This window comes from Anolis carolinensis, chromosome 2, assembly GCF_035594765.1.
Source record: "Anolis carolinensis isolate JA03-04 chromosome 2, rAnoCar3.1.pri, whole genome shotgun sequence".
Taxonomy (NCBI): Eukaryota; Metazoa; Chordata; class Lepidosauria; order Squamata; family Dactyloidae; genus Anolis; species Anolis carolinensis.
Genome location: NC_085842.1, coordinates 163,800,978 through 163,820,679, shown reverse-complemented (window position 1 = coordinate 163,820,679; position 19,702 = coordinate 163,800,978). Strand labels below are relative to the sequence as shown.

General features: G+C 41.2%; 1 protein-coding gene and 1 long non-coding RNA gene across 7 annotated transcripts in view; one reads left to right on the top strand and one right to left on the bottom strand.

Annotated features, from left to right (window-relative positions):
- Nucleotides 1-1,787, top strand: part of LOC134296331 (uncharacterized) — a 37,184-nt gene extending 35,397 nt beyond the window's left edge. The window contains exon 2 of the long non-coding RNA XR_010003036.1: nucleotides 1,132-1,787. This is a non-coding gene — a long non-coding RNA (uncharacterized LOC134296331). The remainder of the gene's footprint in view (nucleotides 1-1,131) is intronic.
- ankfn1 (ankyrin repeat and fibronectin type III domain containing 1) overlaps nucleotides 1-19,702 on the bottom strand; it is a 282,113-nt gene that overhangs the window by 97,797 nt on the left and 164,614 nt on the right. For all 6 annotated transcript variants that reach the window (XM_062970996.1, XM_062970998.1, XM_062970997.1 and 3 more), the window contains 2 exons: nucleotides 19,074-19,187; nucleotides 1,619-1,716 (listed from right to left, as the gene is read on the bottom strand). In XM_062970996.1, the coding sequence (XP_062827066.1) occupies nucleotides 1,619-1,716; nucleotides 19,074-19,187 (212 nt within the window). The remainder of the gene's footprint in view (nucleotides 1-1,618; nucleotides 1,717-19,073; nucleotides 19,188-19,702) is intronic.

The following is a 19,702-nucleotide window of genomic DNA, read 5'->3' as shown; positions in this document are numbered from 1 at the left end:
AAGGGCCATTCAGTCCAACCCCAGGTTGCGATAGCCACTAAAGCAGTGGTTCTCAACCTGGGGTCCCCAGATGTTTTTGGCCTTCAACTCCCAGAAATCCTAACAGCTGGTAAACTGGCCGGGATTTCTGGGAGTTGTAGACCAAAAACATCTGGGGACCCCAGGTTCAGAACCACTGCACTAAAGGTAATAGCCAGGAGAATCAAATATGGGTGGAGATTGTGAAGACAAATGAAGGAAGGGAGAAAGGGAAGGAGGAAAATGACAGGAAAAGACAGACCCTCTCCTTCTTGTTGATCATGTGGGCACTCCATTCTGACGTCAGTTAGGCACTTGGATGGGGATTCATGCCCAGCACGGTGAAATGGCATTGGAAGCAATTTGGCAGAAACCCATTTTGCTGTGCGGATTATTACATTGACATGTTTGGAACAGGCTTTAGGTTCTGAGGCTGAACTCAAACCAGGGGCTGATTTAGGACTTTATCATGTTGTGTTTTACTCTATTTCTAAGACTCTTTGAACACATTCCTAATGGATCCTATCACATGATGTTTGTGCCATTCCATCAGTAATACATTTGAATCTGTCTCAAAACTGTCTTTTATTGCACACAGGATTCTGTTCATGTTTTTTTAAAATTTAATATGGTTCTGAGGCACTGTTTTCACATGTGATTGTAAAATCAGTATGCATTCCATCAACTAAAATCTTGTGAGAATGGCAGATTTCCAGGCTACATTACTGCACAATATGATAATGATGATGATGATAATAATAATAATAATAATAATAATAATAATAATAATAATAATAATAATAATAATAATGTGATGTAGAAAGGCATTTGAACAGATTGGGAGGAACCAGCCTTCCATGGTGTGATGAGTCAAAGCGCACATTCTTGCATTTAGTATTTTCTAAATGTAAGAATTGAGTTTGATGGGGTCAGTATGCCTCATAACCATCAGGGCTGCTTTCTGATCTTTCCTCCTATGAAAGTTTTAACATGGAAGTGCTTTTAACTGTTATGGATTAATGTTTTGAAGTGGCTTATGAGTAATTAGGTTTAATTTTTGTGTGTTTCTAATTGTCACTTTCTCTCCCCCCCCCCCACCTTGTATGCCTCCAGAGCACAGGTGCACATCTTGGCAGGTAAATGGGAAAAGAACCCCATTCTTCAGTGGCTGTTGAGCCATGAATACTGCAGATTCTGGAAGTAGTTCAAGGCCAGCTCCTGTGGTTTTGAAAGCTTCTTCCTGGCCTTAACCCCCAGGGCCAGTCTAAATCAGCTATTCTGGATCAGCTGCATGTGCACCCCAGAAGTCAAGAGTTGGATCTCCCCAAAAGCCTTTGCTCTATGCTGAGAATAGCTCACGAGCCATAGTGTCATAGCTTTCACTCCATGATTTTTCTGATCTCTTGCACTAACATCCTGTGCTGCCTGCCTATTACTTTGTGGTTTTAAATGCTGAATACCAGACATAATGTGTTTAATGACTGGCAGTTCTTGCTGCAGGAAGAGCACTCCACTCTCCTCCAGAAAGCGAAGTTCAAAGGCAGATGTTCTGCAAGTGTTTGGGGAGCAGGCAATCGAAATTAATGACTTTGCCATTTACCATTGTGAGGCCGGTGATAATGCACCTCAAAGACTGAAGATTATCCATGATGATTTCCCCAGTCAGAGGAGAAAAGTCTTCTGAACAGCTCCATTCCACTAGAAAACAAAATAAACAGTGGGAAGGTAATTCAGGTATCAGCATCCAATAAAGAAACATTTGCATTTCACAGAGTCATTCGCCCCGACCTTGTTCCTCTCATTTCTGCATATCAATAAAAGAAGTGTTCAAGAAGGCTTTGGCATACAGGTTAGGCCAAGTAAACATTTGCTCTTATTTAACCAATTTACTCTAGCAAACAGAAAGGTATAAAAGAAAGGGAACTTGGCAAGCAAAGACAGCTGAAGGAGCAATTCCCAGCTACAAACCAGCAAAGAGCATCCATACTTAGGAGGTGACTTTGAATGGGATTCACAGTTCTCAGCAACCCAATAAAACAGGTTAATTTGACTACTTTAATGTAAATTGATTTTCACACCACCAACTTCATCAAATGTGCCACCAGAATCACCATAGATCGTGAGAATCAGATGGTGCCTGGCGGGGGCAGGGGGAATTGCCCTGCTTCTCTCCTACCTCATCCTATGTCATCTACTGCCTGGCTTCCCCCTATTGATCCCAATGCAACAGGGGGAAACTTTTGTGTTACCATCGTGGCAGCATATGCCAGTTCCTCTGCAGTTTTGTGATGGAACCCCACTGGAAGTAGTTTGACGTCATGGGATGGGAGCCACCAGGCTTCCTTGCAAAATTTCACAGGAACTGGCATATGCCCCATCTGATGAGGTTGTTGATCTCCATCTCCATGCACAGAAATTTACAATGAACTAAGACAGAGGTACAGTATATACTGGAAGATAAGCCAAGTTTTTCAGCCCTTTTTTTAAGCTGAAAATGCCTCCCTTGGCTTATAATGGGGTCAAGGTCAAGGCCGGCAATAGAGCCTGCAGGCTATTGCTTGCAATATATAATATATTTCTCTCTTACCCTCCTTTATCAGTGTGTTTTCTTTTGCAAAGCCTCCCCTGCTTTTAATCAAGGGAATGTTTTGAAAAGGGAAAGATGCCCTTGCAAGTCAGGAAGAAGAAAAATATATATTCATTAATCAGTAAAATTAGGTGCCTCGGCTTATATTCAGGTCGGCTTATACTCGAATATATACGGTAATAATTATGTTGAAAATTTGACCAGTTGAAATCAACAGTTTAATTTGTTAAGTGTTCAATAAAAAAACACCGTTAATCTTATCATTTCTTTCCTTTCTTCCCAGGGCCCCACTCTACTTTTCTGTAGGCACTCCCACCTTTTGATACAATTTTGGCAATGGAAAAATACAATACACTATTTTTCAAGGGTTCCATGTCATTCTTTACCATGTAATTCCTTCTTAATAAAAAACAAAACACTTTATCCATGGTGAGCAAAAAATCTGTCAGCTGTAGTTCAAAAACTGTACGTTTCCCAAACTCTGACCTGATTTAGCTTCATTATTTGCCTCGTGATATCCCTCTGTTCTAAGCTTGTAATTTTTACTTTTCTATTTTGTAACTCTTAGAAAAGTATTACCATTAGACATTTTATGAGAAGGATTTGGAAAGTTATAATACAAAAAAAAAGTTATTTAAGAGCTTTTTTGGGACACTTGGGATACCAAATAACTACAAGGCAACAGCGCACCCTTTGAATAGGGATGCTATCTTCACTTGGTATGCTCAAGAACCATTGGGTGACTCCTTAAACCAGTGGTTCTCAACCTGTAGATCCCTACAACTCCCAGAAATGGCAGCCAGTTTACCATCTGTTAGGTTTTCTAGGAGTTGAAGGCCAAAACATCTGGGGACCCACAAGTTAAGAACCACTGCTTTAAACCCTGTCATTTTAACATAAGGCCACGTGTCTTAATGAAGGCAACAGGTGAATAGTAAAGCAGTTTGACAGTTTAGGGGCACCATCAAGAAGCCTCTTCCTTAACTTGCTTCTCATCTATCCAACAGTTCTTGTCTGCAGAGAATAATGGACTAGACAGATTGTGTTAATCTGTCTCAGGAGACCCCCCAGAAAGAGGATTCTTGCTAATCACAATTCAAATATGTCCTGCAGCTATTACATCTTTTAAAATTACCAGACTTTCTTTACCAAGAAAAAAGGGTTGACAAAACAATGAGAAAACATGGATGTGCTGTTAATAGCCCATGAACTTCCAAAAACATGGCAGCACAACTACACATTGAAAGTTTCATTTGGAAGCACCCTAAGCAAGAAGGATCCAGCTCCCAGCGACTGTGGTCATTGTTACCTTCAGATGGATATCGTCTGCACTGGTGGTTACTCTGGGGCAGAAATGCTCCAAACTGAACCTGGAGGTGGCCACACACACTATCCTGAACTGATGGCAGTGGTGTGTCAAAGTCCAGTAGGGCCAACTGGATTGAGACTACGTTGGTTCCACAGAAGAGGGACCTTCTTTCCATGTTGCTGTTGCCATTGAGAGCTCCCTGAGAGCTCCTGGCCATCAGAAGGGCCAGGTTGGGTTGAGTGCCCGATCATTAAATAGCCTAGCTCGTTGTTTACTTAAGCAACCTGAAAAGACAGTTTCATCTGTCAAATAGGAAAGTTTAGAGGCCACTTATGTGGGGGAGGGTAATTTAACTAATTTAGGACACCATAAAACCGTCCAGCAGCATGCGTGCGGAAGATGAGGAAGTACTCCATCAAGGACTCGGTGTCACAGTGGATGATGAAGCAGCAGCTCCCCCTGTGGCCAGAATTCAGCCAGAAGTTGGAAATGTTAAATAGTCTCTGTGTCTTTGTCTGTGAGTGTCATATGTCTAATGGCATTGAATGTTTGCCAGGTAGATGTACACTGTGATCTGCCCTGTGTTCCTTTTAGAGTGAGAAGGGTGGAATATAAATACTGTAAATAAATAAATCTGCATGATTAGGAAGGAAGGGGTGCCCATGATGGTCAGGAGCTCATTTGGCAGTGGTGACGGCAACAACGTGAGCTCAAGGGCAACTGTGGCTCATGTGGACAGTGGACAAGTCCAGACAGGAGCCAGTCTTGCTGTCCACGCTGCACTGAAATCATAGGGTTGTTTTGGAGTTTCAGCCAAATTCTATAGCCACCCCCGACTTCTTTTAGCATGGGGCTAAAGTATGTTAACCTGGTTTGCTTAATTTACTCTGCAATACCTGCCAGAAGTGACAGAATGTTGTGGGGATACTTAAAATCCAATAAACAGGCCAGTGTAGACGAGCTCCTGGTATGACTTATTTATTTTCGCCATGCCCAGTGGTGGGGAGATATCCAATTACATTAGGATTCTACCCTGAAGCTAGCCAAGAATGACATATATATTCAAACTATGTTTTCCATGGGTCTTTTGGGATGGATCCAACTTCTGAAAGCACGCCCTGCCTTTGAAACATAATTTGAGAAGCAGCACTTCCAAGTCAAAGAAACTTTAACTTTTGTCCATTAAATTTGCATTCCCTGAGGGTTTAACAACAGAAGCAACACAGACTTTATTGAGAGTCACAGTACTATCTCCAGCCACCACAATGAAAATTTAGAGGCTGTTAATGCAACATCTTGTAGAGGTTCTCTCGTCTGAGTGTAGCCGCCTTTCATTATAGCATGCCTGTAAGTGTCATTATACTTGATGGCCTGTCACATTTTCCATTGTAAACCACAATTTTCTGGGCTTTATAACTTCTGCTACATTAAATCACTTAGAACTAAAGCTGGGTATACAAGCTGCTAAAACAGACAAGTTCCATTACAGTGCCAACATAAATTGGAGAAGACCATCCTTGCTTATTTAATGTCAAACGTAAGGAATGTGTAATCTTGTCAGAAGTCAAAATGGACTACAATTTTGGGCCCATTATTTGTCCTTGTGCATAAATGAAAGCACAAAGGAACTCTAATGGTGGGGTTTATTTGCTGAAAAGGGAAAGGGTCTCGCAAAACCTGTCATCTAAGTGGCACCATCAAAGCTCAGTACCAGGTATATTCTAGTGTGTTTTAGTTAGCTGTCTGTGTTCAAGATGTTGGAAGAGGAGTGGCTCTATAAATCTTTATTCATTTCCATAGCAATCATAAGTGTAAAGCTATTAGAAGAAATGTACAGATAGAAGAACTCTAGAATGCTCTCAGATCCCTAAAAGTAATCATGAGCAAGTGCCCACCAACCAATCTAATGGCTTCCTTAAATGTCAATCACACATGCAGCTGTCTATTGGCTGGAAACACGGACGTGTAACACTGTAGAATTAATGCAGCTTGATATCACTTGAATTGCCATGGATTCATGGGAAATGTCATTTTACAAAAAAAAATTGTAGACTTGTGCATAGATCTGTTTTAGTCGTTTTACTTTGCCAAACTGTCTTCTTTGACTCTACCAAGTGGCCATAACAGCAAGAGCCCAGCCATCACGTTTTCCCGTCTGTAGCTGATCATGGCTCCTCCTCCCCTATTCAGCATCACAGTTGTGTCCTGGCTTCAGTGTATTTTTGGCTTGGCTTCTGGCTTGGTCTCTCTCTTGAATCTTTTTGAATTTTTTATTTAGTGGGACTGACTGGGAGTTGCGAATGTGTGGGAAAGGTGGATGGGGTGCACATGCGTTTGGGGGCTTGGAGAGCCACCCTTTAAGCTTCTTTCTCTCCTCCCCTCCTCTCCTTCAGAAAATACTTCTAAAAGACTATTATTATTATTACTATTATTATTGGTCACCCCAGCAAAGAAAAAGAAAAGCCTCATTCTCAGAAAATTACTACCACATATTTTCCTCTCCTCTAGAGTCGAAAGTGGAAACAGCTTTAAGGATGTATTAAACACGAAGCAGAAAGGTGTGAGTGGGGAAAAGGCAGGCAGGGTTGTAGTATCAAGAGAAAAGAGGGGGCTTTTTAAAGGAAGCCCACCAGGGTAGGATAGCTCCAAGTCATCGCTCCAGTGGGAAATGGGAAGCCTTCTTAAAATGCCCTAATGGAAAGCTGTGTGCAGGGAGTGAGAGCACATGCTGTCACCTGTTTCCTCTAGAGTAGAAAGTAGAAACAGCTTTAACAAAGCATTAAACCCAGGTCTCCTCTACAAACCAAAGGAAAAGGATCGCAGAAAGAGTGGTATCTTAACTCTTGTCCTTTTTAATCCAGGTCTTAATAAATGATATAAGAACAAATGATGCCATTGCCTAAAATGAAGGGAAGGAGAACCTGGGGAGTCCCCCACCCCAATTGCCTCCAATGGGCCGATCTAGCTGTATTTTTTTACTGCAGTCCGAAAACTCCATCCAGCTGCACATCTGTTTTTGGGACGTTCACAAGATGGATATAGGGGTCTGCTGGTACCTGGCAAGCAGAAACGGATTGTGGTTCATCTGAAATGCACAAATCTAATTTTTAGCCTTCTCTGCCAAAGGGTGGTGGTGCTTTATCAAACGACAAATCCTACATTTTCTTAACACTGAGCCATGGCAGTTAGAGGGATTTCAAGCTGCATTAATTCTACAGTGTATATGTGCCTGGGGTTCCTTTCTCACAAAGAGATTGTGTGCATTTCATTCTAAGAGGGCTTGTCTTTTTCATGCAAAGTCAGAGCCTACCCTCATTGTTGACTTTGGGGTCAGTAGAGCAGGTTCCCTTGTATTCCCAGGCTAAGCAGTCTCCTTTACTTACTAGATGGTATTTTATTTTACTGTCTTACAGAACAGGGGAGGGCAATCTGGGGGAGTCAGGGACCCATTTTCCAAAAATTCCTAGATACAAAGATACACTCTTGTACTAGCCACTAGGTGTGAAATCGGAAGTGATGGTTGCCTTTCACCCTGACCTGCCCCACATAACATCAGGAGAAAGGCAACTGCAGATGAGACATTTAAATGATCCTAATAAAGATGATTACTCAAGTCTTCATTCTCCAGTATTTTGGCAACAAGGTAGTCACAACTCTTTAGCAGAGACTGGGCAGAAAGACAAAATTCAACGAAAAGAGACCCACTCTCTTTGTGGCCTCCATCCTATCAGGAATGGGACTAAATCTGGAACCAGGCAACAGAGACCAAAGGGTTTCCCATTCAGCTAGGAATCACTAAGGCCCCATCTACATTGTCATATAATCCAGTTTCTGCATCCTGATTATCTGATTTGAACTGGATTATATGGCAGTGTAGACTCATATAATCTAGTTCAAAACAGATAATCTGGATTCAGAAACTGTGTAGATCCAGCCTGAGTAATATTGTTATCCTTCAATCTATCCTAATCTGTGGAGTTTTGTGAGAATAAAATGGGAGTAAGAGAGCCACATGTACTGTCCCAATCAGATCTGATTACAAATAATACATTTTAAGAATAGGCTTCAGTTAGAATTGGCTGCCTGGTGCAAAGGGGAGAAAGCCCGCCACCACCCTACCAAAAAAACAAATAAACAAAAACAAAAACAAAAAAAAACCCTGGTTGCATCTGTGTCAAATATAATAATGACAATATCATGCCTTGCCAGGATGTCTCAAAGAAAAGTCACTCAAACAGTAAAAGATGAGGCTCTTGGAATTTGAGAGAGCTAAGACCTGACACTCACACACAAATCCCAATTTCCAAAAAGAAAAAGAAAATGCCCCGAGTAGCACTTAGAAAGGTAACTTTTTAAAAACAACAAAGCAGTAGATATGTTGGCTGGTGGCTTCACAGTGCTATAATCTATAAAATTATCTTTCCCACAATCTGGCTCTAAGTATTCCCTTGGAAGGTATTAGTTTCTCAGTGTGGGATCTACTTGCTCAGCACTGCTAGGTGAATTAAGGATGGGGCAAAGCTGAGCTGTCTCCCATCCATGCAAAAGGATAGCTTTGTCCAGAGCACGGGATGTTTTTGCTGTCACAGCTTTCCATCTGACACTTCACTTTATGGCTCAGCAGGAGTGTGGATTGGGGGCTAACTACATACTTTAAATTAAGATTTCTGTATTCTGGCACAAGTTCTGGAGCTGGGGAGCAGCATGGGCCGCTGAAGTCGCCAAGGTAAGCAGTGACTTTTAAATAAACAGCCATGTCAATGGTTATATAAAACTCATGGCTCTGCCTGGTATCCTTAATTTAGCAAGCCTTATTTTGGTCAGGCTTTTAAAAATATAGATATTTATGCACATATCCAGGTATTGGAAGCTGTTTCTCTTTCTCAACCTCAGCCCCTCCAAGCACTCTCGTTTCTCTATCAGCCATTATCTGCAAGCTGAAAATGACTGTTTCCAAATCAAATGTTATTCTCCGCTCCAACTCAAACTGCTCTGCAGCCTCCAGGTCTTGTGCTGATTGCTACACACAAAGAGATATACCTATTTCCCACCCTTTCTGCTGTGATTGTTCTCATTACTCCTTTTTGTCACAACAATCCCTTTATCCCACTGCTGAGGTCTTCACATTTATATTGGCTCCCTGTCATGCTCTCTCTTGGCTTGATACTTCTGTTTTTAAATTTTCCTTCATCTGTGCCCTTGACAGTGGGCTGGAGCGCCGTACAGGATTTCTGACGCAGGCATCTGCGCAAGCAAGGTGGGTGGCTTTTAGCTTTGACAGATCGACTTCAGATCTACCCACTGGAAACTGCAGATGCTGGTAGGAAAGAATTGCAAGCCTAGGCATTTCTTCTGAGAGCCAGAAGAGCCAGCAAGGCGCAGTGGCTTGAGCGTTGGACTACAACTACAAATGCAACTGAGTGTCCATGGACAAGACACACGCTCTCAGTCTCAGAGGAAGGCAAAGGCAAACTCACTCTGAAAAATCTTGCCAAGAAAGTCCTTCAGGATTCCCATAAGTCAGAAACAATCTGTAGGCACCCAACCAGACCATGAGTATATATATACACACACACAAATGTGTTCTTTCTGACCTCGTTCCATTTTAGCAAGATAATTTAAGGTAGTGGTGAGTTATATTGTTGCCTAACTGGTATGAAAAATGTGGTGGTCCTGTTAGGTGCTTTCAAGTTGACTCCAACTTATCACGACCCTGCTGAACACACTACAAAGCTAAGCCAAGGGCAGGAATAAGATTCCTATATTTGCACAAAGATTTCTACTTGGGGGTGGGGGGCATGTTGTTGCTAAGATCTCTGGCAAGCTCACACCAACTTTAATTTGTCACATGATATGTCAGCAGTGATATCATTCCACACATTGCCAGACCACAGAATGATTACAAGAGTGTGGGAAGAATTTCACTTTTACACTAAGCACAGAGTTGTTTCAGATAGGGTTATTTATTATGAAGCATTATTTGCTATTCAAAGTCATATTTTTGGTTTCTTGTCCAAATTCTGATATATTTTCCTCTTGACTTGCTTTTACACCTCAACTAGTGTGGTTCTCAAGAGCAAGACATTTTTGCTGATGAGTGATTGATATTTTTGTTCATGATATAAATTGTGATGTTAAATGTGGGATACCTCTCCAATTCCTTTGCTCCTTCCCAATTTTACTCCCTCTTCCATCTTGGAATTCTCGCTTTTTTCTTAGTTTTCTCTAATGCCCAATTGTTGTTTTTTTTTGTAAAAAGCTAGATCAGATCAGTAGGAACGGGTCTACATTAGTGGTTCTCAATCTGTGGGTTCCCAGGTGTTTAGGCCTATAACTCCCAGAAATCCCTGCCAGTTTACCAGCTGTTAGGATTTGTGGGAGTTGAAGGCCAAAACATCTGGGGGCCCACAGGTTGAGAACCACTGGTCTACATGAACAAGAAAAAGCAAACTCGCTTTGTATTCACTGCTGGCTGTCCCCATAATGTATGACTTCTGGTAAGTATTACAGGATTTTTTTGCTTTACTCTAACTTTTTCCCACTTTACACAAGTGGGAATATTTTGCAGTCAGCTGCAATAAATCACTCTGACCAAGAGGTCATGAGTTTGAGGCCAGCACCCGACAATTAAAAATAAATATAGCCCCTGCTCATTGCTGACCTAAGCAACCTGAAAGATAGTTGCATCTATCAAGTAGGAAATTTAGGTACTACTTATATGTGGGGAGGCTAATTTACGACAGCATAAAAATCATCCAGCCACTATTGGAATGAAGAAGTTGCCATCACAGTGGATGATGAAGCAGCTGCTCCCCCTGTGATCGGAATCAAGCATACCCTCAGGAAGCTGGAAGCTGGAGAAGGTTTAAATTGCCTCTGCGTCTGTCTCTGTCTCTGTTCTATGTTATATGGCATTGAATGTTTGTCTTATATGTGTACAATGTGATCTGCCCTGAGTCCCCTTCGGGGTGAGAAGGGTGGAATAGAAATACTGTAAATAAATAAATAAATAAATAAATAAGTTTGTTGGAAACTTTGCAGTACCCCAGGGCTTCTTGGCAATCAAATCTGATTCAGCCTGATCTGCTGCCCAAATAGATTTCATGCTTGTCCTAGGACCTCATCACATTGATGATGAGCAGTGGGGTGATTAGCCAGCCTCTGTGGTGAATACATTAGGCAGTGGGAAATCCTAGTGCCCCACACCCTGCCTCGCCTGTCTTGCCCCCCCCCCCCCCCCCCAAACATCCCACAGGGGAAGGCGTCACTGCCTGGCTTTCTCCCGGTTCTGGTCTATGCAACATGGGAAGCCCCTCGTCTTGCTGGCATTGCCTCCTGCAATGCTTGTACATCTCTTCAGGCATGGAGTCCCACTAGAAGTAGATCTACATCATGTGATGGGATCTTGTAGGCTCCATGCCTGAAGAGAGGTACAACTGTCATAGGATGGGTATTTTTGCCCATCTGATGAAGTCCCTCATGTTGCTGCCACCACTCCGGGCTTGGCCCAGAGCCCTTGTGAGTGCCTGGCTTTGGCCGTCATGTTTGACCTGTAATAAGACTGCTAGATGGCTAAGCAACCTATCACTGGTGATCCAGTGCTTTTACTACAGAGAAAATTGAAAAGGACCCCTGAGATGCAAAAGAAATTTCAAGATAAGAGCGGAAGTCAGAGAAGGGTCATGTTGAAGCAGTGGCACTGTGAACTAAATTATTAGTCTGTTGTCTAGAAAGACAGCATGTCTTGGTGATCTAATGATTTCCCTTTTACAAAAGGTTTTTTTATTAAAAAAAATAAAAAAAAATAGGAAAGAGGATCCCAAGATATGAGTAACAGTAGGAACAGAAACAAATGGAGAGAGCTGGTAAGGGATTGGATGCATCCACTTTTAACATCACAGCCTGCATTGTGAGCAGATACCATCGAATGAACTAAAATGTATTAACTTTATGAACTGCACTAGACATTAGTTGAGCGTTTTTTTTTGAAGTTCAGTTTTTAAAAGAAACAAAAAGAATTTGAAATAAAGCCCAAAAGTTTGCCAAATGAGCAGAATGTCAGTCAGTGACAGAAAGAAAAGCTGTAACTAACTACCATTCCTGAAGCCACTTGCTAAAGCAATGTGAAGCCCTTTCGTCATCAACAATAAATGAGAAAGTGTAGGGTTTGATTTACATATTATCAAATTGATGCTCCAATGCAATAAAATATTGCCTAGATATGAAGAGACATGCTAAATATGACAAGGACAAATTGTCTAATATAATACAAATTTGGCTTACAAATATAGCTTACAGGGAAGCAGGGGGAAAGCATTGGAAAGATTGGGGACCCATCTTACCCAGCAAGGTCCATCTTTGGGGATGGCAGCCATCCCACATTTTTTGCCCATCTTCTTCACGTTTCTCCCTGCTTTCTGAAAATGGAGTCTCCTCTCTGTTTGCACATGCTGGCAAGACAGATTCCCATGGGAAGCCACCAGAAGTGGCCATGCATCATGGGATGCGTCATAGTTTCATACAGTGTTGTTGTTCTTTACTCGTTCATTCACTTTCGACTCTTCATGACCTCATGGACCAGGCATACTGTTGCTGGAATGTTGTCACTTTGTTATTACAAGCCAAACTCTAACTCCCTCCTGCCTGCTCCTCCTCTGTCATTCACATCTTTACCCTGACCACTACCGTCATCATATCATCATCCTCATATCACCACCAGCAGGGATTATGATTATTTCAGAAGCGAGATGATGAGGAAGATAATGATGGTACATAATAAACCCTTACTTTCTCTACTGTTTACCTTAAAGTATGAATTAGTGCTTTATACTCCCTATAAATACTCCCTATCTGGAATTCTGAAGTCCAAAATTGTCCACATGGGTGGCTGAGATAGTGACATTTATGCTTTCTGATGAGTCATTGCACATGACTCATCAAATTTTGTTTCATGTACAAAATTATTAAGGAGCTCCCTTAAGGAGCCCTGGTGGCGAAGTGTGTTAAAGCACTGAGCAGCTGAACTTGCAGACCGAAAGGTCCCAGGTTCAAATCCCAGGAGCGGAATGAGTGCCCGCTGTTAGCCTCAGCTCCTGCCAACCTAGCAGTTCGAAAACATGCCAATGTGAGTAGATCAATAGGTACCGCTCCGGCGGGAAGGTAACGGCGCTTCATGCAGTCATGCCAGCCACATGACCTTGGAGGTGTCTACGGACAACACCAGCTCTTTGGCTTAGAAATGGAGATGAGCACTAACCCCCAGAGTCAGACATGACTGGACTTAACGTCAGGGAAAACCTTTACCTTTACCTTTACAAAATTATTTATAATATTGTGTATAAATTAGATCTGTAACATACATGAATTTTGTGTTTAGACTTGAGTCTCATCTCCAAGATATCTCATTATGTACATTTCAAGGAAGTATTCCAAAATCCAACCCCCCCCCCCCCCCCCAAATCTGAAATACAGAACACTTCTGGTCACAAGCATTTTGCATAAGGGATACTCAACCGCTACTAAGAAATAGGACCAAGGTTTCAGCATATTCTTCAGACCCCTCAGATTGTAGTACTCCCAGAAAGATCCACTTCCAAAAACAAAACAAAAAATAAAAACCCACCCTCAGCTGATTTCGAATAGCTAGCCACAACCCATTTACTGTCACTTGGAAAAGAAATAAACAGAAAAAATGAGCATCACAGCAGAATATCCTGTTTTGAGAGAATGCCCGGTTTGAATCTTCAACAAGATGAATCATCCACTTAGGAAGCGAAGATACAGTTACATTTTGTTGTTGATCCCACTTGATACAACAACGGCAACAATAATTCATTTCCATGACTTTGGAATATTAGAATAGTCTGCATCACTACAAATATTTTATTATTATCCAAAATATTATTTAAAGTTTATTATTTAGGATTATTTCTGGTAGAAATCGATCACAGGGATATTCAACTATTCTAGGAGATTATTTCATTAGTCTTTAAAAAGCTATTTTGTCCTTGCTCAACAGTCCTCAGATGTTTCTCCTGGGAAGGAATCATCATTTCCTTTAATTTCATGATGGTGGGGTAGGGTTGTGCAGAAGGCTACATTTTGTCATCAGAAGACTTTTGTTCTCCTTTGCAATTTTTCAGACCTTTTCCCCAGAGCAAAGCATTCATACTGAAGCTCACTTTCATTGACATTTTAGTAGGAATTCTAATTCTATCAATCCTATCGATCCAATTTTTGAATCATCTTTAGCTTGAGGCTCCTCAATTCACACTCTAATGACAATTCTAAGACATCTAATCAATTTTCCTCACATTATGCCTCTTGGGAAATTTGCATTATTATGGATTCAGGTGAAGCCTTCTTCTTTCGTTTAACCCTGCCATCTATGATCTGGTCATATACAAATTGATTCTGAGCAATTTGCATTATTGTGAAACTCTCTTCTTACTTTTTAATGGTGCCATCTATGATCTGTTTATACAGAAATTGCTTCTATGAACAGTCACCAGAGACCAGCTCAGAAACCATTTTTGCTTATTATTCTCAAGTTCTTATGGCAATGGTTCTAAACCTTCCTAACGCCGCGGCCCCTTAATACAGTTCCTCATGTTGCGGTGACTCCCAATCATAAAATTATTTTCGTTGCTACTTCCTAACTGTCATTTTGCTACTGCTATGAATTGTAATATAAATATCTGATATGCAGGATGTATTTTCATTCATTGGACCAAATGTGGCACAAATACCCAATACGCCCTAATTTGAATACTGATGGGGTTAGGATGATTTTGTCATTTGGGAGTTGTAGTTGCTGGGATTTATAGTTCAACTACAATCAAAGAGCATTCTGAACTCCACCGACAATGTGGCACACAGAAATCCCATAACCAATAGGAAATACTGGGAGGGTTTGGTGGGAACTGACCTTGAGTTTGGGAGTTGTACATCCAGAGAGCACTAGTGGACTCAAAGAATGATGGATCTGGACCAAACTTGGCACAAACACGCAATAGGCCCAAATTTGAATACTGGTGGAGTTTGGGGAAAATAGACATTGACATTTGGGAGTTGTTGCTGCTGGGATTTATAGTTCACCTACAATCAAAGAGCCCCTTGAAACCCACTGATGATTGAATTGGGCCAAACTTCCCACACAGAATCCCCATAACCAGCAGAAAATACTAGTCTTTGGCGACCCCTCTGAATCTCCCTTGCGAATCCCTGCTCCCCCCCCCCCCCACAGGGTCCCAACCCCCAGGTGGAGAAATCATAGAATCATAGAATAGTATTGGAAGAGACCTCATGGGCCATCCAGTCCAACCCCCTACCAAGAAGCAGGAAATCGCATTCAAAGTACCCCTGACAGACGGCCATCCAGCCTCTGTTTAAAAGCCTCCAAAGAAGGAAACTCCACCACAGCCCGGGGGAGAGAGTTCCACTGCCGAACAGCCCTCACAGTGAGGAAGTTCTTCCTGATGTTCAGGTGGAATCTCCTTTCCTGTAGTTTGAAGCCATTGTTCCGTGTCCTAGTCTGCAGGGCAGCAGAAAACAAGCTTGCTCCCTCCTCCCTATGACTTCCCCTCACATATTTGTACATGGCTATCATGTCTCCTCTTAGCCTTCTCTTCTGCTGTCTTATGGTTTCAAACAGGCTGTTTCCCATGCATACATAGATGCTCATCTGCTGCTCCAGTCCCACCCATCATTCAATGTGACTACATGCGGATTTTCACAGCACCTTCAGTGCAGAAGCAATTCAGATGCAAGCTTTTCATAAAACTTCAACTTGAAGATTGAGGATATTATAAACAAGCAAACAAGTTCAAAACAAAACACCAGGGACTTTTCTTAATAAAGTCCATTTGGTGCTTATAACTAGTCCCCCTTCAACTTTCCTCAGTAAATCCTTAAATGCTTGTTAAAACACTCCTATAAGTGTGCTCGGGGATCAAAGAAATCCTCTCCGCAGCGTGGGGCCTCTTAAGCAGCAAAATCTCTCTCTCCCTGACAAAAGGCCCTAGCTTTGAGTTCAAGGAGTGAAATCAAGAGCCACAGCTAATAGGCAGGACCTGCGAGGGAGAACTCAGGGGGGCGAAAGCAACCAAAAAATTGCTGGTCTTTAAAATCAGTTATTGTTATATAATGACATAATGGAGGAGATTGACTCCCTGCCAGAACTGCCTAGCCTGGGATGGTGTGCTTAAAGGAAAGCCACTGTCCAGCACCTTTTGGACCTGAGCAGAAGCAAATGCACCAATTCTTTTTGGTCTTAGGCCACCAGAAAAGACAGAAAAAGGAAACCACTAATGCAAGTGACCCTAGCATAAGTATACAAAAAACATTTCGAACCTTCTAGAGACTACTAGCTACTTACAAAATGCATTGAGGGATGATTTTTCCTTCAACAGCATATAATTTTCTTGGTAACAAAACAGTAGTTTTCAAAGGGATACTGGTGAGACAGACTTCGCAAAAAGAGACTTTTTTCTTTAAAGCTTTGTTAACTGCAGTGTGCTTGACATTTTATTTCTTTTATCTCTCCTTCTTTGCATTTTTTTAACGCTCAAGAGTAACAGATATTTAAGGATACTCCACTGTCTGGAACAATGTTGCCGACCTTCAGCTTAAATGTTGACACAAAGCGCTGTTTTCTCATCTGCTGGTTTTAAGTAAGTGACTGTCAAAACATTGCCTATTCAGTCTGAATTCATTGGCAATACTGAAAGCTGCCCATGTGATTAATAAGAGGATTGTGATATACAGTAGAGTCTCGCTTATCCAACATAAACGGGCCGGCAGAATGTTGGATAAGCAAATATGTTGGATAATAAGGAGAGATTAAGGAAAAGCCTATTAAACATCAAATTAGGTTATGATTTTACAAATTAAGCACCAGAACATCATGTTATACAACAAATTTGACAGAAAAAGTAGTTCAATACGCAGTAATGCTATGTTGTAATTACTGTATTCATGAATTTAGCACCAAAATATCATGATTTATTGAAAACATTGTCTACAAAAATGCTTTGGATAATCCAGAATGTTGGATAAGCGAGTGTTGGATAAGTGAGACTCTACTATACAAAACATTTGATGCTTTTAAAACTCTGTGAATTTCAGTTGGTAAAAATGCTTAATATTTATCCATCTGACCCATCAATTAATAGTCTTGTTAATGCATTATAATCATTATAATAGTATAACATTATTTTACTGTGGAACATTCTCTTGAGGTCACTCACCAAGCCTCACCAGACCTTTTATCCCTAAGGCAATAAGTTATCTTTTATACTCTGGCCATATGCAAGAGAACTTTGATTGCCCTTTCTCTTTTTTAAGGTGCTTTTTAAAGCAGGACCATAGCTGAAAAGAGAGGAAATGCTGAACCCTTTCATCATATTATTCATTCACTTATTCACAATATTTAACAGCTTGAAAGTAATACAAATAGCTTACATAATGAAGCTAAAGTCAAACCAAAGTTAAGTTTCTTGAACAGTAATTTTTCCCACCCTATTTCTTCATTATGAGGTATTCTAGTCCCATATTTGAGAAGAAAAAGTAGGCCATTAAGAACACTGATGTAGGCAAATACTTCATCTCCTCCTTTACTGCCTGGCCTTTATTGGGGACATCAGAGAAGCCTCCAACATGGATGGTAAAACATCAAAAACATCCAGGCGTCCCCTGGGCAACGTCCTTGCAGACAGCCAGTTCTCTCACACTAGAAGTGACTTGCAGTTTTTCAAGTCACTCCTGACATGAAAAAAAGAAGAAGGTCAGTTTAGAGGAACTGACCTTTGGGAACATGAAATGTGAAAAACGTGAAGACAGACTGTGATAATTTGTGAATCCAAGGGAAACAATGGGATTAGTAGCAGACAAGAGTTCTAACTCATCAGAACAGGGATGCTAGATAGTGAAGCAGTACAAGAGTTGGAAAAAACATATCACGAAGTGACAAGAATGAGGAGGAATTATACAACTATGTTTCCATTAAGAGCTGCAACAGTCACCAAAACCGTGAAGCCCATGAGTAGACTTCAATACCACTTCTTCATCTTCTGCTTATTATCCCTATAGGATATATACATTTTTTTTCTGACTGAGGCATTGTGCTGTTTGGGCGGGTGAATATACACAAGCCCTGTGGATTATTTTTTGAGGAATGGAGGAATGACTTCATATCTAGTAAACTTTTGACTTCTTCATTTGTAGGATCACATGGGACAACAGCTCTGTTGGCTTAGGGTTTATGATAGAGTCTCTAAAATAAACATACTCTCATCAGAGAGTTTTGAACCCAGGGAAAATGACTTTTGATAAGCATATTTATTGCTTTCACACATCAACATTTCACTGTGAGGATCTGAAAGACCTGTATCACCTTGCTCAGCCCTTTGCAAATTTCAGTCAAGACACATGATTTATCTCTTTCTGGAGCCTATTACATCTTTCCCACTCCCACAACTATATACATATGCTTTATACTGAAGTCCTTAATACCACTTCATAGTGTATCTGAAATAGTTGAATGAAAGCTCTTGCTAAAACAAAATAACAATTAATCTTAAAGGTAAGGTAAAGGTAAAGGTTTCCCCTGACATTAATTCCAGTGATGTCTGACTCTGGGGGTTGGTGCTCATCTCCATTTCTAAGCCGAAGAGCTGGCGTTGTCCGTAGACACCTCCAAGGTCATGTGGCCGGCATGACTGCATGGAGCGCTGTTACCTTCCCGCCGGAGCGGTACCTATTGATCTACTCACATTGGCATGTTTTCAAACTGCTAGGTTGGCAGAAGCTGGAGCAACAGTGGGCGCTCACTCTGCTCCCAGGATTTGAACCTGGGACTTTTCGGTCTGCAAGTTCAGCAGCTCAGTGCTTTAACACACTTCACCACTGGAGCTCCTAATCTTAAAGGTACTGCCACATTAATTTTTTCCCTATCCTTCCTTTCCTCCTTTTCATGCTTCAAGATCTACTTCAAGAGTATGGCTACTAATTTGCATAACTGAAACATAGATACTGCATTACATCCATCTTGATCCACTCTGTGCTTAATGAGAAATTATGTCTGGCTGCAGAAAAGATATCAAAGATATTTAATTCCGTATATATAAACAAAAGGTCATGAAATTGATCCAAAGCCAGTACCTTTGTATTTGGTCACCACCGCTGAGTTCATGCTCTGAGGTTCTTGGAAAGTGACAGTGAGCGATGTACTGCTTGTTACCATAAGGCAGACGTTGGTTGGTGCCTCTGGGGCCCCTGGGAGCAAAGAGAAAATATTGTGTCTCACGCGGAACAAATGCCTTCAAACAGTGCCTGGCTTATCAAAGAAGCAAGTCAAAACTCTGAAGCTATATATGGCAGGCTTTGATTTAAAGATGTTTGCATTTGTCTTGTGAACACTAACAAGCAGCCCCTGCTCATGAAATCTGATCAACACCATTTGTTTCTCTAGTGGCTTCATCTCTTTTGAATAAAGGCAGCATCTCTCCTCCATCTAACCCTTCCTTGATATATGTAATGGGACAGATAAGAACCTAAGATGCTCACAACATTTTTTCCATTTCGGTACTTCATTCACATTATTATAAATTAAATAATCTTATCCATATTACCCAAATTAAATAATATTTTGTGAAAATTGTATTATTGGTTATGTTATTTATTTGTCATTTAGAAGTCCAATTCATATCAATGAGGCTTTCTCCCAGGTCACTATGTATAGGATTGCAGCTTTACTGCATTGCTGTGAGTTTTCTGGGCTGTATGGCCAT